Below are 21,615 nucleotides of genomic sequence, written 5' to 3'. Positions count from 1 at the left end.
AAACGTGGTTCGGATTCCACTATAAACTGTAGGCCCCTTAGTTGCCATTAGCTGTATGGGCTATTAATTAACAGCTGTGTCTAAGGAATGTCGGCCTTAGTCACTAACAAGACAACAAGATCGCGCCACTCATCTTCATTCATACTAGGCTTAAAATACCTACTATGTATGGTCGCCATTTCATTGAACAGTATCTACCTATTTGGAAGTGAAGAATAAGATTTAAATTCATTTTATGTCCTACATAGCTCAAATTTAACACCAAATTTCAATAACATATTACAAGTACGAGTATGTGCTAGACAAAAACTTTTCATTTACAGAGAAAGAGGGGGGGATGTCCTACTTTTTTTCCATAATTCTTTTAGGTCTACCTCTAATGTTTCGTTTCTAAGGAAAGCAAATTATTAGAGTTAGCACCTGAATACATTCTCCAACTTAGTTTCACACTTTTCTCAGGTCCCTGGATCGGACTGAGAAAAGCGTGTAGCTTTTTGATGGTTCGAAACAGGACCCAGTAATCATTGGACTTTTGCCAAATGAAAAACTGGTCTTACAGTAACAAAATTACGCAAGGCATCTAACTCCATTTTACTCTCACATGTGGGTTAAAATACGCACCTACGTGTGTCTCCATCTGAATTGATAAATTTGCTAAAAAAAAAAAAATGGTGTAGTCAACCCATTTTACCACCTTGAGTATGGAAAATAACATAACTAGGTTAGTCGGTCCGTTGTAACCTCAAGACTAATAAAGGTCAAAAAAGTTATTGCGTGTTAAAGTTAAGTTGATGCCCACACTGTACATCTTATCCTTACTACCTGAATGATGATTGCTTCATTTAGGCCCAAAGTGTCTTCAATTTGAATGAAGTATACTACAGTAATTTTTTTTCTCTATGGACCATAGTAGTCTTGTCAAATATCATTCATGATTATTCAATAATAACATGTCATGTCCTTGTATAATTTTAGCACAATGGTTGGTGAAACAATACATGCCAGAATTGTGTGGAACCTTTTAAAATCTCATCTTGTGATCCCAGAGATCCACTTTTATGAAATTACTCTCAAAAGTTAAACAGTGTGTGTTGTAAAAAACCTCAAGAATGTATTAGATAGATTTTCAAATCATATGTGCAATTGCATTGAGAAGTACAAGTTTGTTTCAGTCAAGACTATAACATGTAAAACCCAAGATTTCTATCTCATTACGAACATTTATAAAGTTCAGGAAAATAAACACAAGTATATGGTGGAAACTAAATGCTTTATTGCAAATCGATTAAGATATAAAATTATGAACACAGTCAAAATAAATTATGTTAGTTTCCAAACTATGTCATAGTCAAATATACAGATCAACGTTTGTCATGAAAATAAACACTAGGTCGGGCCAATTCAAAAGGGCAAGATTAACTTACTTAGTACTTTGGGGAATTGACATGAGGATATTTAATACAATTAAACAGTCTTAGGATAAAATGCACGTCGGTTACATATCTGATGATAAAAAATTTGGCAGCATCGTAAAAGGTAGTCGATTGAACATTAAACTTGACCTAACCCGATTCATTTTAAGTAGTAATAGTAACATTAGGTTTTACTAGACAGCTTCATATGCACCATAATACTGTTATCTTATTCACTAATAACAACATCAACTGTTTACATAACAACAGGGTCAATATCACGGGACAAACGTGCGCTTAGTAACAACATGTTTAAATTACTCACTTAAAATGCTGGAATAGTTAAGGGGTAGGTAACTAATTTGTACACATAGCCACCAGGTACATTCTAAGTACAGGTTCTTACACTAATAGATCCCCAACTTGTTTCCGAGCCCCAACGAAAATATATAAGAAGGAATGATGAAAATTAACACTGAAAAAAATTATCACTTTTACAACCACTCGGATGAGTCTAAAACTTATGAGGACAGATAAAAACGAAGTAGTTCATCAAGTGGGTATACCGCGGTAGTGGCGGATGAAAGTAAAAAAATAAAAACAGTTTGAATCAGTCTACCCACTCAATCACACACATCCTAGCACATCGAATAGACACAAATAATCTTAGGCAACCGGTTCTGCTACTCCGTTTTCTGTGGGAGCCTCTTCGTCTAGCTTGGCCTTCTTTTGCGGACTGACTGCATCGGTCTCTGCTGGGGCTCCGTCGGGGGCGTCTCCTGCGCCTTCCGATTTCCTCTTATATCCTGAATTCGGAGCTTTTACTCCATTCGTTTCTGGAAAAAAAACCAAAAACACGTTGCGGTTAAAACCATTCTGAAATCAATATTCTTTATCAATAAACTTACTTACAGTCAACTCTCCCGACTAACCGCAATTAAGGAGACAGCCATTTTAAATAACCACTTTTTTATAAAACAGTAGGATTTTAAAGACTATTTATATTCAAAGAGATCTACAACAGTGGGTTTTGTATTATTATTTTTTAATCACTTTCAAATGACAAGTATGCACAAAATAAATTTCTTTAAACTCCCCTTGACTAGCCCATTTTCGTTACATTAATTGAGTTTTTAAATGATGGTAAACCCAACTTTTAGTTTTGTGGAGTGCAGTTTAACGGGGGTTTTAGGATAGTGAAATTATGCAAATGTTCCAAAATTCAGGCCAACATTGTTACAAACTGTTCTCAAATGTTGTAGGGTACAATCTCGTTAAGTCAGTCAGCTTTAAGTCCAGACAGCCCGGATAGCATTTACAACAAATAAACATGATACAAAATATTATTTTTGGTAGCTGCTCTATAAGAGTACAATATTGATAGTCGAGCGCAAGTAATTATTGTTGTTTAGGTTAGGGCGCAACCTGGGTCTTTTCAGCAACTGTAAACCTGATGCGTAACCGAAGTGCTACAAGCCTGCGTAGTGAATCATTATCGCTGTTTGTTTTATTGTAATGTGGAAATATTTTCTACCTAAACAAAATGATTGCTAGTAGTCTTTTAATTTAACAGATTGGACGCGGCTTGTCCGTTTTAATGAGGTACTAGGCCTATTTATCAAAGGTTCTGAAATAACCAAAACTCAATACTGTAAATCTTTGGTATGAATAGAAACCAAAATATAAAAAGATTAGGAGGATAAGGGAACTGTAGTCTCATCTAAATTACCAGATAACTGTGAACATTAGGGGCCATAATGATAAGCTGATGATCTGAGGACAATAATTCAAACACTGTCAAAACACATTTTTCAAGTTTCCCAAGCTTTTGACCTGATTTGTCATTATGCTGTTACCAATTAGTACGAGGGGAGTTTAACTAATCCTGTTAAACGCTACCCCATAATAGACGGAGATACCCTGTGTAGTAGCTTTGCAAAAAGGTTTTAAATGTGTTCGACTAATACCGGTAATTAATAACATTTTAATATAGCCTAAGACTAAGATTTATTTAAGGATTCAAATAGATTTATTCCACAAACCCTACCAATGCATGGTAAATTGAACAAAAAGTGACCTCTTAACCAGCAACAATGACTGAAATTAGAAGGCAAATTGAAAATAAATCACTTAACAAAACAACACTATTGTTGCCACATGGAGCAATGACCTTGGACACAGAAAGCTACAGTTGGTCATATATGACTCACACCAACATGTTGAATATCAACTATTTAAAACGATTGCCAACCATACAAGTGTTAGGAGTGTAAAAAGTAATACAACATATATTTTTTAAGTCTATCAAAAAACTGTGAGTAGTCTAAGGAATGAATGACTAATTGGAAAACTAATTCAAATGTTTGTTTGAAAAGATCTATTTAAACTTATTATTAATCAATTTTAATGTAAAAACATAGGTAGTGATTAATATACCATTTAAACCCCATCTATGGACCAGACAGTGTCGGATTTACCACTAGGCCACTTTTTAATTTTCATTATTAAAAGCAGTCACAAGCAATGAGTATTATGTATTACTTTCCGCCCTTGTTCAGACTTTAGACTAACTTAGTTGCCAATTTTCAGTAAAATGCCTTACTTTCATCGGTAGAGTTTCCGTTTTCTTTCGTTTCTTCTTCCTTTGAGTCTTTTGAGTCCTCCTCGTGTTCCTCCGCCGTGCCGTTGTCCTTTGGTGTCTCGCTGTCTGCGTTTCCGTTTTCTACAGGCTTCTCCTCCGTCTTTTCTTCTACTTTCTCTACTTCCTTCTCAACTACCTTCTCCTCCTTCTCGACCTTCTCAACTTTCTTTTCAGGCGATGCCTGGGTGGGCCTGCAAAAAACACAGATGTTAGACCACATTTACACATAGAAATAAAACCAAATTGAAAACAAAATAGCTTCTTCCCTGAGGGGATTCACCTAGGCTAAAAAACTTATTTGATTATACGGCTCTGATCTATTGATCCTGATCAAAGAAGTCTGTGTTAACTTAGTAACAGAGTTTACACAATAGGTAATGGTACTCATCTTACACGCTAGCAATGATTATTCATAATATGCATGGATATTTTGTTAAAACAAAGAAAGAAATTAATTTTAAACATGATGTAAATTTTATTTCCTTGGCATTTTGGCCTGATTGCGTTTTATAACATGACAGAAGTAAAGTGAGTTAAACCCGTTTAAGTTCAAAGCTGACAAAAGAGAAATCCTAATCTTCAAGGTTAGGCCTTAAAAACAAACATGCCAACCTAACTTAACTAGTTTTTTAACTGAATAAGTTAAACCCATAAATGGAATTAGAAGACCGCCAAATCTTTGTTTTTCGATAAAGTGTAGCCCTCCTTAAGTTGACCTATCTTACTAAGTTAATCAACCAAAATGAATAACTTAATTTAATTCACAAATCCAAAGATTCTTAAAAAAAATTTCAAGTTATGAATAATTAATTTCTATTTCCTGTAGCTTACAGCAAGTTATTGATCAATAATCCACTTAAAACTTAAACTAAAAATTAATTTCAAAATTTAAATTAATTTTCATTGGCTAATAATTTCTAGGCTATATAGGCATCTAGTTTGAAGCGTGCATTCCAAAAAAATGAATTCCTAGCAATATTTAACAATAACTCAAGTCCTAGGTTTTACAGGATGTCTAACCATTTGGTCAAACTAAATTTCAGTGACTATGGGAAGGTACGAGGACACAAACGATGAAAACGTTTCACCTTTATAGCCTTTGACATGAGATAGGCCTAAGCCTAGCTTAATCATAATCATTATTTTGCGCCATAACAATTTGAGCTGGTTGCCTTCTCACAGAATATTCCCTCTCACCGATTACTGCATGAACTTAATCATTGCCTGCAGCAAGGTGGAAAACAAAAGACAGGTCTGGGGAACTTTATATTAGTTACCCTAAGTTAGGTCCGATTTTCCCCCGTGACCCCATAAGTTTAACTTAAAGGATACGCGTCTGGTAACCGAACTTGGATTAGGCGTACGTCACTAACATCACCGGGTTGTGGGGGGTCCGAAATACAATTACCACAACGATACGATATAGCCATCGGAGTTTGTGGTGTAGTGGATAGAGCACTCGGCTAATGAACAAGAGGTATCTGGATCAAAACACATCGGTGACACTTTTTGTCAAAGATTTTGCTTAGAATGCCATTTCTTCTTAACTGTAGGCTACATCTTTTGTTAAAATATGAGGTAGGCCTATTCATAATTTTATTTTATGAACAGAATTTAGCCTTCATTTGATTTTTAAAATTATCAGCCAGTTTGGTTAGTTAGGTTGTGACAGTAACTGCCCGGACGCCTATCCTGCGCCTAAGTTTAAACTTGGTTAACTTAAATCAGCGACTATTATGACCGATAAGACGCTTGTGACGCGTTGAGTTAAGGTGTTAGATCAAATATAAGGGACAGCTAAACTTCGGCCTGGTATCAAAACTTTTGTCCAAGTAACTCAAGTTCTGGAAACCACCAGCCGCTATGCAAAAAATTGATGACCAACTTAGGTCCAAGTTACTAACTTAGACGTTATAGGCTATAGGCCTACATGGAGAAAACCGGTAAGTTTAAACTATGATGAGACTGTATTATACTACAGCACTAAAATAAGTTAGGCTAAACAACATTTTGTTGTCATAGCCGAAACTTTACAATCAAGACCGCTAACTTATCTCAACTTAGCTCTAGACCAAAACTATCTTCCACATTAGCCTATGTCAAGGTATGACCTAACAAAGGTTCTCGGCATTAACACAGGCGCTAGCTTAAAAACGGTATTTGATGGGGATTGAAATCTGCACACTGGACATCAAACCTCCGCGATAGCCTAAGTTACCAGCTCGCTCCTCAAACACAACAATAATACACCAGTGCTAAGTTAAACCAGTGTTCTATTTAAACTATTTTTTAGGTTATGGATGAAACAAAGATCTGAAACAAAGATCAAGTAACTTAGGCCTAAGTTATGTTATAATGCAGTTGGCTGTCGACACCATGGAAGTCCCAATTAACTGAACCCATAAATAGAGGGAATCTAACTTAACATACAACTACCGGTAACTTACTTAAAAGCCTAAAACAAGCGACACAATAACTTGGTTAAAGAGGAAACTTGAGCCTACAGATGAACCTCACAAACTCAAACATTTTCAACTACACATTAACTTAGGCCTAGCCCTCCTAAGTTAGTGCACTATAGGTTAGTAAGTAATTAAACGGAATTTTGAAACGGTAAGTTAACTTAGCCTACAGCAAGTTTGGTTAGTTTTGTTAGTTTAGAAAAAGTTAGTACTTATCATTTCTTAATCCATGTAGGCCCCTTTATCGTAGGCCAAGCCTACAACTTATTATTTTTGCCTAAACAAGATTAATTTAAGTCAGTTCTCAATTCATATTAAAAGCGTTTGGAGATATTAAAACAGAAGGATTATGTAGCCTAAGTTATGGATCGTAGAGGAAAACAAAAATAGGCTATCGATAACAAAGTTACACCGAAAAGAAATTATCAATAATAAGTTAATTAATGAAAATTCCCTTTAACATTAGGCAAACCACTGCACCGACCTAGGCAAACCAGGGTAACTTACTTAGGCCTAGGCTAGGTTAGAATTACGTATTTATCTGTAGTAAAAAAAAACCCCGAATGAATATATTGATCGACCTATAAATATCAAATCATTTCTTTGGGTAAGCTACACTTCCATAACTTAAGTTATCTGTTGGCACAAACAACCGGATGAAAATATCGAACGATATATAGAATAATCAACAGGCCTGTCACTCTGGTTGTTTGATATAGAAGTGTAGGCCTAGGCCTACCCATTTTTTGGCTGCACTTTACTTACGTCCTACACTCATTCGAATGAAAATATTGATTTATTGATTGTGTCATTCGATAAGTAGGCCTATATTGTTTGGTTAGGTTAACCTTACCTAAGTTATTTTATTTTGCTTCCAACGGTCCAAACAAACCAGTTAACTATCAAATGATATAGCCTATCGATCGATATTTTCATTCGAATGAGTGTAAGTTCGGACATAAAGTAAAGTGCAGCCCATTTTATTATTTGGAGATTTTTTACAAAAGATACGGGAGTGTACCCCTAGGCTACATTCTTTAAAACGCAGTGTTAAGACGGGGTCTTTCACATCATCGCTTCTACAGTTCGGTAACCTAATGGCCTAAATTTAGCCAAAGCTAGCCTAACTTACAATTAAGTTAGGCCTAGGTACAATAGACCATAAGATAGCTTACATTTAGCTACTTCGTTTCAAATATACTATGGGCCTATTTGCTACTGAAATACCTATAAAAAACAACCCATGCAAAAATCAAGGTCACTTCTATTCACCAAGGCCTGGGCCTAGTCCTATCCTAGCCCCAAGTTATAGGCCTAAGTTAGCTCCTAAGTCTGGCAGGCATTAACTTAAACTTAGTCTACTTATCTTAGGCTACTCCTACAGCATTTAGATATCAACTACCTAATAGGCCCAAAACGCGTATTGACAATTATTACATCTATTTCATTTAGTGTGTCACCGCGCCGGTAGGCCTACGACCACGTTTCTGAAATGCCGGTTAAATTGGCGGGATCATCTCACGTGTTACCAAGCGAGAGTCAAGTGTTAAAATGCGGAATTACACCTTTCCAAATCAAGACAAAAACAAAAAATATATCCGGTTAATAAGGAGTATCAAGCATTGAAGGACATTTTACGAGAAACTAAGGAATGGTTATTATTACAAAGCACCAGAATGGTGGGCGGCCATGTTGTTGTGCGTCAACCGCCAAAACAATGCCGATGCTAGAAAGTCGCTAAATCTATGATTTTACATAAAACTGAACGTGTAAAACTACTTACTTTACTTCTGCTGCGGTATCGGCCATATTATAACACAAGTTTAACGTAATTAAAACGGTAATAAAGGCGAGAAAGCTGTATCAAATCGACTAACAACACCGACGACAACCGCTTCACTCAAACTCTCACTTCGAAAGAACGAATCAGCTTCGGCTTCACAAGTCTGGCGGCACGGAGCGGCGGTATGTCTTGAAATTCTGTTTCTGCGCATAGGTTTTGCGCATGAAGTGTTTCAGTGACCTTCTACACGAGTTCTTTTCCCGCGTTCACAATCTCTTGTAGCGGCAAAATAGATTACTTGATTTTGTTTATGCAGTTTCTGAGCATGCGGTGCTAAAATTGTATACGAAAGTTGTAAATTCCATGTGCAATAGAATATTTTAATCTGGGAATTGTAATTTACACGAAGAACTATTTTATTAAAATATGAAACATGTTTTTTTCAGAATTCATGTACAATAATTAAACCGGCTAATTAATAATTTGAAGTCTCTACAAATATTACAGATTTTATAGGCACTTGATTGTTATTTAATCATGCTTAGTTATGCTGGTCATCACTGTTACAACTGAAACTACAAAATATTTCTCATACCTTTCTCGCGTATAGATTATACTAACTAGGCTATTTACATAATTATAGGTACTAAACGTACTGTACTTTTTAAGACATTCCTTGTAATTTTTACGAATCAGCTACATTTTTGTCCAGGATTGTACTGGTATTTTGGGGTTTAACCATTATTTAACTTATTTGTTACTTCACAAAATTTAATTATAATATTTCAACTAATCCAAATGCTTCTGTGTAACTATTTCTTGTATCTATGTTATTATGCTGTATTTTAATCATAGACTCCTAGTAAATTATTTTGTTATACCTACTTATACAGTAATCCAATACAGTAAGTAAGGCTGCGCACGGCGTACCATTTATTTTCTCTTTAAAAAGCATAAATAAAGTCATATGAAAGTTTTGCTATGAAATCAATTATTAAAAAAAAATACAACACAAAAAAAGTCGCACGGTTACAAGTTCAAAATTTACGGTTTTCTAACCAATGGATCTTCGGAATCAATACCTAGTTCAAATAACTTTTTCTGAGAATGCTGTTTTCAAAGACTACATTGCTTTAAGTTATAAGTTATGTATTTGGATGTTGGATATGTGGAATATATTTGCAGTATAATGCTATAATTGTTTTCCATTGTAAGAATTTATGGTAAATATTGTGTAGTTTTCCGATTTTATCATTGCAACATTTCAAAAAATTCGAAATGCACTTTCTTGATTTACTTGTATTTACATTATCATACGTGATTTTTTACGATGTATTCGTTAAAATTTGACATTTTTCCTAAAAAGTGAACGCTTTTAAGAAATTTTACACCTTAATAACACATTTTCTCTTTATTTCCAAACTAAAAAAAACAGGTCATGCAAACGAGTAATTGATTCGTGCAATCAGCATTCTTTTTCCTAACACAATTTCATTTGTTGAACCGATTCCAGTTCCCCCTGTGTCCACTGCCTGCTAAATTATTCGCACATAAACACAAACAATAGCGACGAACAGCTGATCGATCTCGGGTGGAGTTTTGATGGATAGTAATTCACTGTCACTTTGGTCGAATCGATTGCGGCACGCATGCGGCTTATCACCTTGTCCTTATCACACCCTTACTGTTTCAACTGATAACGGAAAATATTGCGTATCGAGGTGCAGCTTTTGGTTGTTGCATTTCATGTATGAAAAGACAGCATTTGTAAAAAACATATAACTGTTTTAACTGCAACATCTAGATGCTTGTTAAAGTAATTTCGTTTTACAAAAGTAAGATTGTATGACTTTGGTAAACATATAAAATTAAAGTTGTAGTGTATGTAGATGGACTTTGGTAAACATATAAAATTAAAGTTGTAGTGTATGTAGATGGACTTTGGTAAACATATAAAATTAAAGTTGTAGTGTATGTAGATGGACTTTGGTAAACATATAAAATTAAAGTTGTAGTGTATGTAGATGGGTGTAAAAGTAGGTTTTCAGAGTTTTAGTATGTTGGTGATATTTTACATTTTCACATTAACTTGCTAATGTTCGTGTCTGTAAAAAAGCTAAGTAGCTTTTTTGCAATACGACCAGTGTTTTTTTGTGTGTTGGCATTTGAAGTTTTATTTGTGAAAATATATACCATTGTATTAGCTATTAGTATTCCTACCTCACCTCGAATATATTTATGCCTCGTGTGCAACAACAAACTATTCACATATCTTTAGAGAAACTTTGGGAAACTGTTCAACATCTGGGAAAGGTTTCTGTATTATTTCCGAAATTAAAATCCAAAGGAAGCAAGGGGGCATAAATGTTACTAAGTTAGAAGGGCCTTTTTGGTTCAATGCTTTTTAAATGGATATTCTCTACAAGTTCAAGTACATATATCACAAAAACTACTAAACCTATCATACTGATTTTTTGCAAACTTAATTACCATATCCATATCTTTATGTTAAACCACTTTTTAAATAAATATATCAACATAAAAAATTATTTTCAATAATTAAAAAATACAAATTTTTTATGCGATATTCTTAAAATAAAAATGAGTTATTTTTTAAATGAAAATTTTTAACTAATCAATATATGATTGGTTTAATGTACTCACCAAATACCCAGACTAATTCATGCAAAATTTTAAGTCTCTGTGTATTACAGTTTTTGAACTATGTGTACCTAAAGATAAAAAAAACGTTCGGAAAAACACACTTAAAGCTTTGCAGCACACACTTAAAGCCATAAGAATAGTGTGGCCGAAACCTCGGTAGAGTTAGCTTTGTTTATATATTGTTATCATAAGAAGCTTTTTAATATTCTAAGTATTATATATTTTCTTAATCAGGAAGAAGATGAGATTAATTTTAGATGAAAAACAAAAATTTAAATTTTTAAGGCATAAAAGGTTCAGTCTCCCCTTAAAATACGTGTCATAAAGTAAATGAAATCTTGATTCGATAATTTCCTTCCTTCTCTTCGTTCCAGTTGCGTCCCCAATATTGTTAGAGGTAAAAATCACAATCGGTAAATCAATCTGATAATGCCAATTATGCCTTGAGGACTATCCCAAAAATCCATAATTGTATTCCATGTCATTGCTCATAATTAATATGTTACTATCATATTTGCTAGTATAGTGGTTGAGCGCGCCACGGTAGGCCTACTTCGGTCCCCAAGTTCCCAGGTCCGAATCCCACCAATCACAAATTGATTTTTATCCTTGATGATAACAAAACCTTCTATGCATATCCGGAAGTAATGTTCGGAAACGGTCCGGGCTACCTAAGCCTAGAATGTTATGATAGGCGGGTAAAAAATTAATTTGTCAGTTCCAATCTCAAAGCACTTAGTCTATCCAAGAATGAAGAGGGTAGTCCGAGAACATCCCCAATCATGGCATATAGTTTTGGGTATTCAAATTCAATTTCACCACTTAGCAGATGCCAAATTTAGCAGCTGTCTGGTCACTTTCAGTTCCGGGAGGTGGGGGCAGGTGTCCTAAGGACGGCGGGCAGATGCCTCGTCCACCGACAGTCGGGGAGCGAGCCGAGAACCTCGGAACAAAGAGACCGAGGTCTGTGACCTCGGTTACGCTCTCGCACACGACAGCGGACAACGGGGAACGGTGCCGAGTTATTCTTGGAGACCAACAGAATACCTTCCTGTCTCTCTTGGCTTGCGGAGGTGCAAAAAGTTAATTTGGAACTGCGAGATGTCATGGAGAGTCATACTAGGCCTAGAAGTCCTGTAGCTCAGACAAGGGATTTCCTTAGTCAATGCCTGTAGGCAGGGAATCTATCATTCGCAAGGGGGAAATCGCCATTAATGTTTTTAAAATAGAACCACGGATAAAGAGTAGACTATAACGATAATTTATTTTATTTATGTCTACTTTATCCAGCAACAATGTATATTTATATTGATTTAGAGAAATGTTAATGTTCAAAAATTGACATTACTTACTTTACTCAATTTAAAATTATGATTTTTATGCTACAACTTACGTGCGTGTTATGATATCAATGTTGAATAGGCACATCATTGGTTGTTAACATGAAGAAAAACTGAGTTTTGATTTTAAGTGATAAGAAAAAAAAAAAAAAAACATAAGTACGAACGTGTTTCTGTCAAAAATCGGTCTTTCTGTGCCAATATAAGGACTCAATTTGTCAAAATACGTAATGAAGTAACAATTTTTTTCAGGAACAGCGTCTTGAAGTAAATAAATAGGAAACCATTTTCCGAGATCAGAGCATAAGCGTAACTTTTTTAAAAAATAGCTGAAATACTTTTTTACACTTTCTTACCCAGCAGAAAGCGATGAAATGTAGTTTTGTTTGTTTGTGTACAAAATTTATAATTCCTACTCACGCCGTCACGGAAGACACGGTCTGCTTGACAAATAGATGTTATTTTGGACTTGGACCTGTACCCGGCTTTAAAATAGACGGGCTTATGGAAAGTTTGAGCGTGAACGTGAATCACGTGTATTTATAAACGTGGTTGTGAAGCTCTAAGTTAAGTTTGTGAAAGCAGAAGGGAAAACTTTATAAATTAAAATTTTTAAATATTTATTTTCCCAGTAGCAAGATATAAAGGGAATATTCGGTACCAAGAAAGAACTAAAATTATTTTATCTTCAAGTTATCTTTTTTATAGCTAGTTCTTGTAGAAATTCTAACTCCAAAACATTTTGTGGCGAAGTGGCCTCTTTTTACACGATAACACGAAAAACATTAGCGAATTCATACACTAACGTGCCGCATTATTTTTCTGGTCAGACTATAAAAAGTATATGCCAAAATCTCCTTGAAGATAGCACACTCCGCGGCAAGATATATATTGTAGTATCTAGACTGTATTATATAGATTTTCTGCAGACTGCAAGAACACAAAACTTAAAGATAACTTAAAGATAAAATACTCATATATATTAAATATGCTGCTTATATCTACCATCCTCAAATACAAGATAAAATCCTTATAAAGATTAAAATCCAGTTTTATGTGCTATTAGTTATACTGCACTACAATAGTGCGTTCAATGCATTGATTACAATTCATCTCTCAAAGATGCACGTCAAAAAAGGATAAACGCATCTAACAATCAAATTAGTGTTTCGAAGTTTACTATCTATCTATTTTCAGATTGCTAACTTAATAACTATAGTAAAATCCAATAAAATAATCTATTTCTAGCAGTATAGCATTTTAGGAGTTTGCGATTTCTTAGGAAATACAATTTTTATATTTATCTTAATTAAGCCTATCTTAAGCCTTTATCTTATCTTAAAAGATGCCTAAACAGGATTTATGATGTTTAAAATTTCATGCATTCGTGAATTATTTTTGGACTACCTCATCCTGACCTGACTTTGTTTTTTCCTAATAATATAGATTCAACATCTAAAAACGATGATAAGAGAAGAAGAGGTTTGGATAGCATTCCTATTCTCTCATTTCCGGCCGACCGGGACCGGAAGTTCTTTTGATCCTAAATATTTCTCACAAATCAATTGAGTCAGCTAAATGCCGCATAGAGTGCAGCACCTGTCAAGATATTGCTAGTTTCTAATAGTTAGTGAGAAACATGCCAGGAGCGCTGCATGTACGATATAGGCTCTGTACGGTGCTGCTATTTTGTGGCGAGAAACTAAACTATCATTGACCCGTCTGCTCTCCATTTTCACATTACGACGTCTCTTGAAAATCCGGGGTCGGTGGCCATTTTTATGCTTGTGACTGTGTCTTATCGATAAAAATTTCGAAAATTAGTGGCATATTGTAGAGTACGTGGAGTGAATTAGTGTGTAGTGAGGTAGAAGAAGAGTGCAGGAAGAAAATGGTGCCGATTATCAAAAGGATGTGCTAGTGAGGTACGGTAGGTGGACAAACAACAAGGGAATCGGGTCTCCGCCTTTTGAGTTTTTGTCGAATTGGTGAAAACAGAACTTAGGTTCTGGCAGATTGGTGAAAGGAAGGGTTGGTTAGTGCTATTGGGAGCCCTGGAAGGCACAAAAGTCAAAACCATGGGCAATGCCGCAACGGCCAACAAGAAAGGCGATTCAGCAGAGAGTGTAAAGGAGTTTTTAGACCAGGCTAAAGAAGAGTTCGAAGAAAAATGGAAGAAAAATCCAACCAACACAGCTGCCCTGGATGACTTCGATAGAATAAAAACATTGGGTACCGGATCATTTGGAAGAGTGATGATAGTTCAACACAAACCCACCAAAGAATACTATGCCATGAAAATATTAGACAAACAAAAAGTTGTTAAACTGAAACAGGTAGAACACACACTGAACGAGAAGAGAATCCTTCAAGCGATTAGTTTTCCCTTTCTGGTCAGCCTCAAATTTCATTTTAAAGACAATTCAAATCTGTACATGGTTTTGGAGTATGTTCCTGGGGGAGAGATGTTTTCCCATTTACGTAAAGTAGGTCGATTCAGTGAGCCACACTCCAGATTTTATGCAGCACAAATCGTCCTAGCCTTTGAATACCTTCACTACCTAGATCTCATTTATAGAGACTTGAAGCCAGAAAATCTGCTTATAGATTCTCAAGGTTACCTGAAGGTAACAGATTTCGGTTTTGCCAAGAGGGTGAAAGGGCGAACTTGGACGCTCTGTGGAACACCTGAGTATCTTGCTCCTGAAATTATCCTCAGCAAGGGTTACAACAAAGCTGTCGACTGGTGGGCCCTGGGTGTCTTAGTTTATGAAATGGCTGCAGGATATCCCCCATTTTTTGCAGACCAGCCAATACAAATATACGAAAAAATCGTCTCAGGAAAGGTCCGTTTCCCATCACATTTTGGATCCGATCTCAAGGATCTTCTACGAAATCTCCTGCAAGTGGATCTCACCAAGAGGTATGGGAATTTGAAGAACGGAGTCAATGACATCAAAGGTCACAAGTGGTTCGCACTAACAGATTGGATCGCCATTTTCCAAAAGAAAATCGAGGCTCCTTTCATCCCACGGTGCAAGGGTCCTGGAGACACAAGTAATTTTGATGACTACGAAGAGGAAGCTCTGCGAATCTCCTCTACAGAAAAATGTGCCAAGGAGTTTGCAGAGTTTTGAGTTTTTAACAAGGATCTTAAATCATGGACCAAAGTCGGAGGACTAGAGTGCTGCCCCACATCTCGTACGTTCTAGGTAACATCTTTATACTCATGACACACATTCACTTCATCTATCAAGTAAAATATCATATCACAACCTGTATAAATTAATTGGCAATATGTCTATTAGTCCTCTAGTGAGCCCTAAATTTAAATACCGTAACTTATCTTTGTTGGATACAAACATATGTATAAATTAAATAATTCGGTTAGGTATCAAACTATGTGCTTTGTACATTTTTATGTTACCTCACTGTATTTCCTATATATGCTAAACAGTATTGTTTAAAGTGTGCAAAGCTTACATAAATACTTTTGAGGTGGGAATTAATTTAATCAAAACAAAATTCGCTGTTGGCTAAATCAGTAATTAGCCTTAGTCTTGACATTGAAAATTGTTACTGTAACATAAACAAGTAAGTTTCAGCCAATTAAGTTAAGTTCCAGAAACTAAATGGTTCACAACAATTTTAAGTTAGGAATGTTCAGTAGGCCTAGGATATTTTTACTCGGCTAGGCCCTTAGCTTGAAAAGTCATAAAATATTTTTTGACATGCCTACCTAATTAATTTAAGTTTTAATGTAAAAACTACCCTATAAACTTTTTTTGTTAGGCCCACATTAAAAAATAAAAACATTATTTTCAACTAACTTGGCCTGAAAGTTTTAACTCACAATTCAACAGCAAAGTCTCATAAGTTAGGCTACGACACAAATGATTAACCCTACAGTAACATCTCCTAATCATTCTAACATAGCCAAGTCAAAGCGTAGGTAAAAAAATAAAAAAAAACCTTTTCTTGAATGTTTGGGAAAAACAAACAGTTTGAGTAGCCTACAATTCCGCTTGGCACCAAGACCAAGTACCAACTATCAATAACCTCTGTTTTTTACAATCTATCATACTTAAAGAGGAGAAGTTTGTGTTTTTGTGGTAAAAATTTTAAAACTGCTAAGTTGGTCTACTGATTGTTCAACAAACTTATAGGCTATAGCCTAGGCCTAACTTACTACTTACCACCATTGGCACTTTGTCAAAAATAATTTTTCTATGTAGCAGATTTGGCTGCGTTGTTATTAAGATGACCTACCTCGTGATTAAAACACTTATTTTTGTTTAGGCCGTACCTAAATATTGTGTTTACGGTAGCCTAATTTTGATTAGCGAACTTATCGATTCTTAAAAAGAACTATAGCCTACAGAGGATTGTCACCCAAAATAGGCAATAGACTATAAAATGGCACATTGATAAGAAAACTAATTTTTTATGAACATTTTCATCCTGTCCAAATCCAAAACAAAATTCACATGTTACATTTAATTATTAATTGTCTAGTATTTCACTGAAACTATTAATTTTTTTCTTACAGGGCAGTTTAATTGTGAAAACGCCTGAGTACAACAAAAAAATAGTATAATTTTACACAAAGTGTTCCTAATTGTTATTTAAAGCAACACTAGTTTGATTACCGGTACCTAGGCTATATCGTTTAGCATGTATTGGCAAATGCAATCAGTTCGATATGACCAATTACTAACGTTTATCGGATAAATTTCCCTGTATAACAATTAGTTTTTGTACCAAAAATGCTCTTGTAGAGTATTTCCCTCAGTAAATGACCCCAATCAATTCAAACATTTTTCATCAATTTCTTAACCGTAATCTTGGCATAGGCCTATACAATCATTTCTGTTTACACAAACATCCTGTGAATTCTCACAGCCTTTGTAGAGTCTTAGGTTAGGATTGTCGTTATATTATTTTTGAAAGCAGGGTGTGGTCACTGTGATCAAAATTATAACCAATGAAGTCTATAAGTTGGTGTACAAACTAGTGTTTTGTGATAACCTACAAATCGCATATATTTGTTGTTGTTTAGTTGGAGACCTAATGTCAGTGGGCCGTCAGGACTTTGTAATATAACACTGTACGCTTGTGAGTTCTGTGGTTCGTTGACACTTGGCTTAACCCTTTCTGTACCAACTGAATTTTGAGATCGTCTCTGTAGCCTAAATGTTTACCTACTCAATCGAGTAACTCCTGTTTAAGTTTGATATTTTATGTAAAATGTTTCCTGTTATGATTTAGTTTTCTGATATTTTAAGGGATCATAAAACTCATATATATTTACAGTAATCTAATAATTAATAATAACTTTAATCTACGTTGTTGTTGAGCATGTTGAATTTTTATTCTTAAAAGTCAGATTGGCACAGATAGGGATAAATTCATTGTTTAAGTTTGCAGAGTTTATCGGTTGTATCTATTTTTGTTAGTTAAGCTATATTGTTTAAAAAGTTTTAAAAATAGTTACAAATCAAATCCAATGAATTGTTTATGTAGATTTATTTGTAGTTTATAGTACGGTATAGTGTAGGTATAACCGCAGCGCCAATGTCTTATTACAATTTGTATATTATTTGAACTGAGGTACCTCGTACGTATGTTTTATGATCACATAAGTCAAAGTGTGCATGTTGAGTGTTTTTGCATTTGAAATCAGTATTTTACTCGACCGGTAAGGATGTGAAAAGACGTTATGACATTTTGTCGATTTCAATGGATATTCCTCTCGTGACAGAATGGACTAAGTATACTCATCTTCGGCTCAAGACTATCACCGCGTCCTTTGTAACGTGAGGCAAAGCGGAGGCGTGTTTAGAACGGATTCTTCTCAGAGTTTTAACTGTGTTTTGTTATAAGTCAAGTCAATGTATACAGTCTCGGTTATGAACCTGTTGTGGCGAATATTTGTACCTAGTTTGTTTGAAATATTTTGTACATAGAAATATACATAACATACAATTTTAGGGTACTTAAGACATATTCATTTCCATGTAACAAAATTTGGTTTGCTTGGGTGAAAGTTGGGGTCGCCTCTAGGTGTAGGAACAACATTCAAGCTCTAGTTGTGTTTTAAACAACCACACTCTCTTGTAAAATTGATAAAAATGCTGAGATAAATATAACCCCATAACAAGTCATAATTCTACTTTCAATTGTTAACTTAAGATGCTAAATATGATAACATATTTTTGTCTTAAAGGGTTTTGGTCTGTGGCCAAGTTTACACTATTATACAATCAATTTTTAAGATTATCATTTTGACAGTATTCCTGTAACATTTCACTGTAGGTATTTAGTGATCTTCATTAACAGCACTCTGTTATATAAATTGAGAACTTGTAAATATAAATCTCAACTTGTAAATTGATTACAGTAGCTGAATTCTATGACTGCTCATTATCATTCTATGTTCAGTTAGTATTTTAACTGTTCCTCTTTAAATAAATGACTCTCCTACACAATTATCAGAAGTATCAGTCTTTTAACTTGTTATTGTATAAAAATTCACAACCAGTAAGTTTTAATCTTATCTAATTTCTAATCGAATAACTTGGGTACAGTTAGATTATCAGCATTGCTCAGTTACTGTAATATTATTTCCTGCATTGTTACTATGTTAAATATTTATAAAACCGAGCTTATTTATTCATCATAAATTTGGCTTGTAATAAATTAAGTCTATTTTAATTCATACTGTGATTATAAAATGTGTTATTTTGAGCTTAGAAATTGTACTTGTCAATCATATGGGATTATCGAACACCTTAAGAACTTGACTAAATCGTCAACTTGCAATTTACTTCCAAAGTTTGCCAACTTTCATTTGAAATTTGAGTTCAAAGTCTTAGTTTTACTTGCCGGAAGATGGATTACTCGGTCAAGTCACTACGGGTATTTCGGTATTTGTTTGTACAGTCTTACTGATCAGTTCACCAAGCTACTGCAGGCAGTAAGCACAAGTCTATATAGTGTGTCGTACGATCAGTGTGTTCCGTGTGGAGTTTATTTGGCCTCTCCAGGTGTTCTCTATCAGCCCAACTTATCCTTTCAGAGTGTCATTTAGGTGTTGAAATCAGTCAAAATCCCGACGTTGACTATTTTGATACAGTCGTGCCTATTGGAAGCTTTAGCTTGGCAATAATTTCCTCTGTCTCCCGTAGCATCCGATCTTTGTCTTTTTTAAACCCGAACATATGTAAGGTGTTCAATGTCAGTGTACATAGAGAATTTACTGCCTGCACTCAGTGCGGCAAACAATCAAATTTGACGCTTAGTTCGACTCGGTTTTCGGTTAGTTTGCGGTTTGAGTTCACGCCCGAGCAAGATCGTAAGTTATAAATATATTTTAATATGATTGATTGTAGTAGATTGTATTTGTAAGTGTATGTAAGCCCCATGTTTGTGTATACCCCCTGTGTACAGATAAGAGTTTTTGGTAGCTTTACAAACGTGTCGCTGCCATTAACAATTGCTTGGATAAATTTTATTTATAATTGAAAATGTTTTCAAAATGACAAATAAAATCAGGTAGAATTCAACAGTGTTTTATTTGTACCTTTGTATTGTGGTTCAAATTTGTAGTCTTTTTCAATTTGGTTAGGGTTTTTAACGATTAAAATTAAGTTTTCTAAAATACTTAATTAAAAATATTGGTATTTGTAACATTTACATAGGCCCTAGTTAACAATTTTCTTCTCAAAGTACCGTACCAAATAATATAAATTAATTGAATTTTGTATCATATTTTTGATTTGTTGAGCTTTTGTCTGCAAAGGAAACCAACCACAAATCTATAGCCTATATAATTTACAGATATACTAAGTACCAGATATTTTATACAGTATCAAGATTTGAAGAGTGTTATACATAGGCCTACCCTATATTGTATACTTTACCAATATGGCAACATTTTAGGTTTGAATTTTACTAAAGAGTACAACAATCTGAAACTGGTATAGGCCTATGTTTATGTTTTCTAGGTTTTACAGATTTTAAAAACAATGTAAAACCACAATTTTTATGATATAAGTAAAAGATGTTTTTGTCTTTAGGTGTTTCAGCAGTTGGTCAATTGTTTTTGCTATTTAAGATTTTATGTGAGTCATGAAACTTTAAACTAGGCTACCTGTAATATCTTATCTAGTGGTGGTACTACTCTCATAATAGTTTGTATTTTAAAACAGCTGTTTCCAGCAGATGAAACTTTGAAAAGAAGAACATAATTTTTCATGTGCAATTACTTTTTTCTCTTTCAACTTTTTATAAAATTACAATCTAGGCCTAGTCCAATTGTAATTTTCTTTTTAACTAAAAAATACTTAAAAGACTCCATTGTTTACACTCAATAGTTCATTGGCCACTTATTTTACTAAAGAATATTGGTTGAATGAGTCTCTTATGAAATAAACTATAAGTTTCATTTAGGCCTACTTTAAGTTAAATATTTTTAGTTGAGGAACACACACTCACAGGTTACCCACAGTTGAAAAGTTGGTGGATAAAAACACAAATGTATTCTGTTAATTTTTATTTTAAAATTGGCTACATTAAAATGGGAGTGAATCTACAGAAACAGATGGGACTTAAGAGGTAAACTCATTTTGGCCTTGGTAGGCCTTAAAATAAGTTACACTAAACTACATTACTTTCAGGGCGTAACTTTAACTCTCCAAGTGAGTTAAGAGGATTCCATATTCCATTCTCCATATTGTGATCACAGAGGATTTCCACTGGTATTCTTTGCTCAATTCAACATACAACAACCTTAGGCAAATGGAACTGAGCTAATTTTTCTTATGCCCATAATTGTTATATTTTACAGGGTTAGAGTGAAGAGAGTGTTATTTTAGTGTTTTTTTTTAGAGTATGTATGTAAATGTTTGTACATTTCACTCGTTCTCAACAGAATAAATCCCTCTTACGACTTTACGACTATGAGGGGTGTACACTGTACAGGATAACGTTTTAAGCAGCCTAGTCATTTTTGAGTACCTGGACCAGACCATCTCTATGGCCTGAATGATGGAGCCTGGAGCCTGTCTCCTAACCAGTTCTACTTGGACCTTAAACCGTTGGCCAATCCCTAGGTTAGGAGGGTCAGGAAACAGGTTCCATTACACAGACTATAGTCAACATTGTAAGATTTAAATTACTTGCAAATAACTATGTTTGACAAAGCTAAACAATTATATTTACAACGGCAAAAAAATCCCCCATTGCAGCAGAGATGAAGACTAGGTGAACTTCTTTTGGAGTACAAAACCCCTTCTTTGTCAGAAATATGAAC

At 34.7% G+C, this 21,615-nt stretch overlaps 2 protein-coding genes across 2 annotated transcripts; one reads left to right on the top strand and one right to left on the bottom strand.

Annotated features, from left to right (window-relative positions):
* Positions 1-1,253: 1,253 nt before the first annotated feature.
* On the bottom strand, positions 1,254-8,450 carry LOC128993523 (uncharacterized). The gene is made up of 3 exons (XM_054417485.1): positions 8,299-8,450; positions 4,015-4,244; positions 1,254-2,248 (listed from the first exon to the last, which is right to left on the bottom strand). Exons 1-3 carry the CDS (start codon positions 8,322-8,324, stop codon positions 2,079-2,081), a joined length of 426 nt encoding a protein of 141 aa, XP_054273460.1. The 5' UTR covers positions 8,325-8,450; the 3' UTR covers positions 1,254-2,078.
* Positions 8,451-14,039: 5,589 nt separating this feature from the next.
* LOC128991561 (cAMP-dependent protein kinase catalytic subunit 1) lies at positions 14,040-19,867 on the top strand. The gene has a single exon (XM_054414556.1). The coding sequence runs from the start codon at positions 14,381-14,383 to the stop codon at positions 15,437-15,439; it is 1,059 nt and encodes a 352-aa protein (XP_054270531.1). The 5' UTR covers positions 14,040-14,380; the 3' UTR covers positions 15,440-19,867.
* The last annotated feature ends 1,748 nt before the right edge of the window (positions 19,868-21,615 follow it).

The sequence above is a fragment of the Macrosteles quadrilineatus genome, unplaced genomic scaffold (assembly GCF_028750875.1).
Source record: "Macrosteles quadrilineatus isolate MER2022 unplaced genomic scaffold, UCM_ALF_1.0 Scaffold_4__1_contigs__length_99947679, whole genome shotgun sequence".
Lineage (NCBI taxonomy): Eukaryota > Metazoa > Arthropoda > Insecta > Hemiptera > Cicadellidae > Macrosteles > Macrosteles quadrilineatus.
This window is presented reverse-complemented; position numbering and strand designations above follow the sequence as displayed.

Bases quoted from the DNA above. Each gene is read 5' to 3' on its own strand.
- LOC128991561 (XM_054414556.1), top strand. From the start codon at position 14,381: ATGGGCAATGCCGCAACGGCCAACAAGAAAGGCGATTCAGCAGAGAGT.
- LOC128993523 (XM_054417485.1), bottom strand. From the start codon at position 8,324: ATGGCCGATACCGCAGCAGAAGTAAA. The intron at 4,245-8,298 runs GTAAGTAGTTTT...TGTTTTTTGCAG, and splicing joins GATACCGCAGCAGAAGTAAA to GCCCACCCAGGCATCGCCTG. The intron at 2,249-4,014 runs GTAAGGCATTTT...TTTTTTTTCCAG, and splicing joins CGGAAACTCTACCGATGAAA to AAACGAATGGAGTAAAAGCT.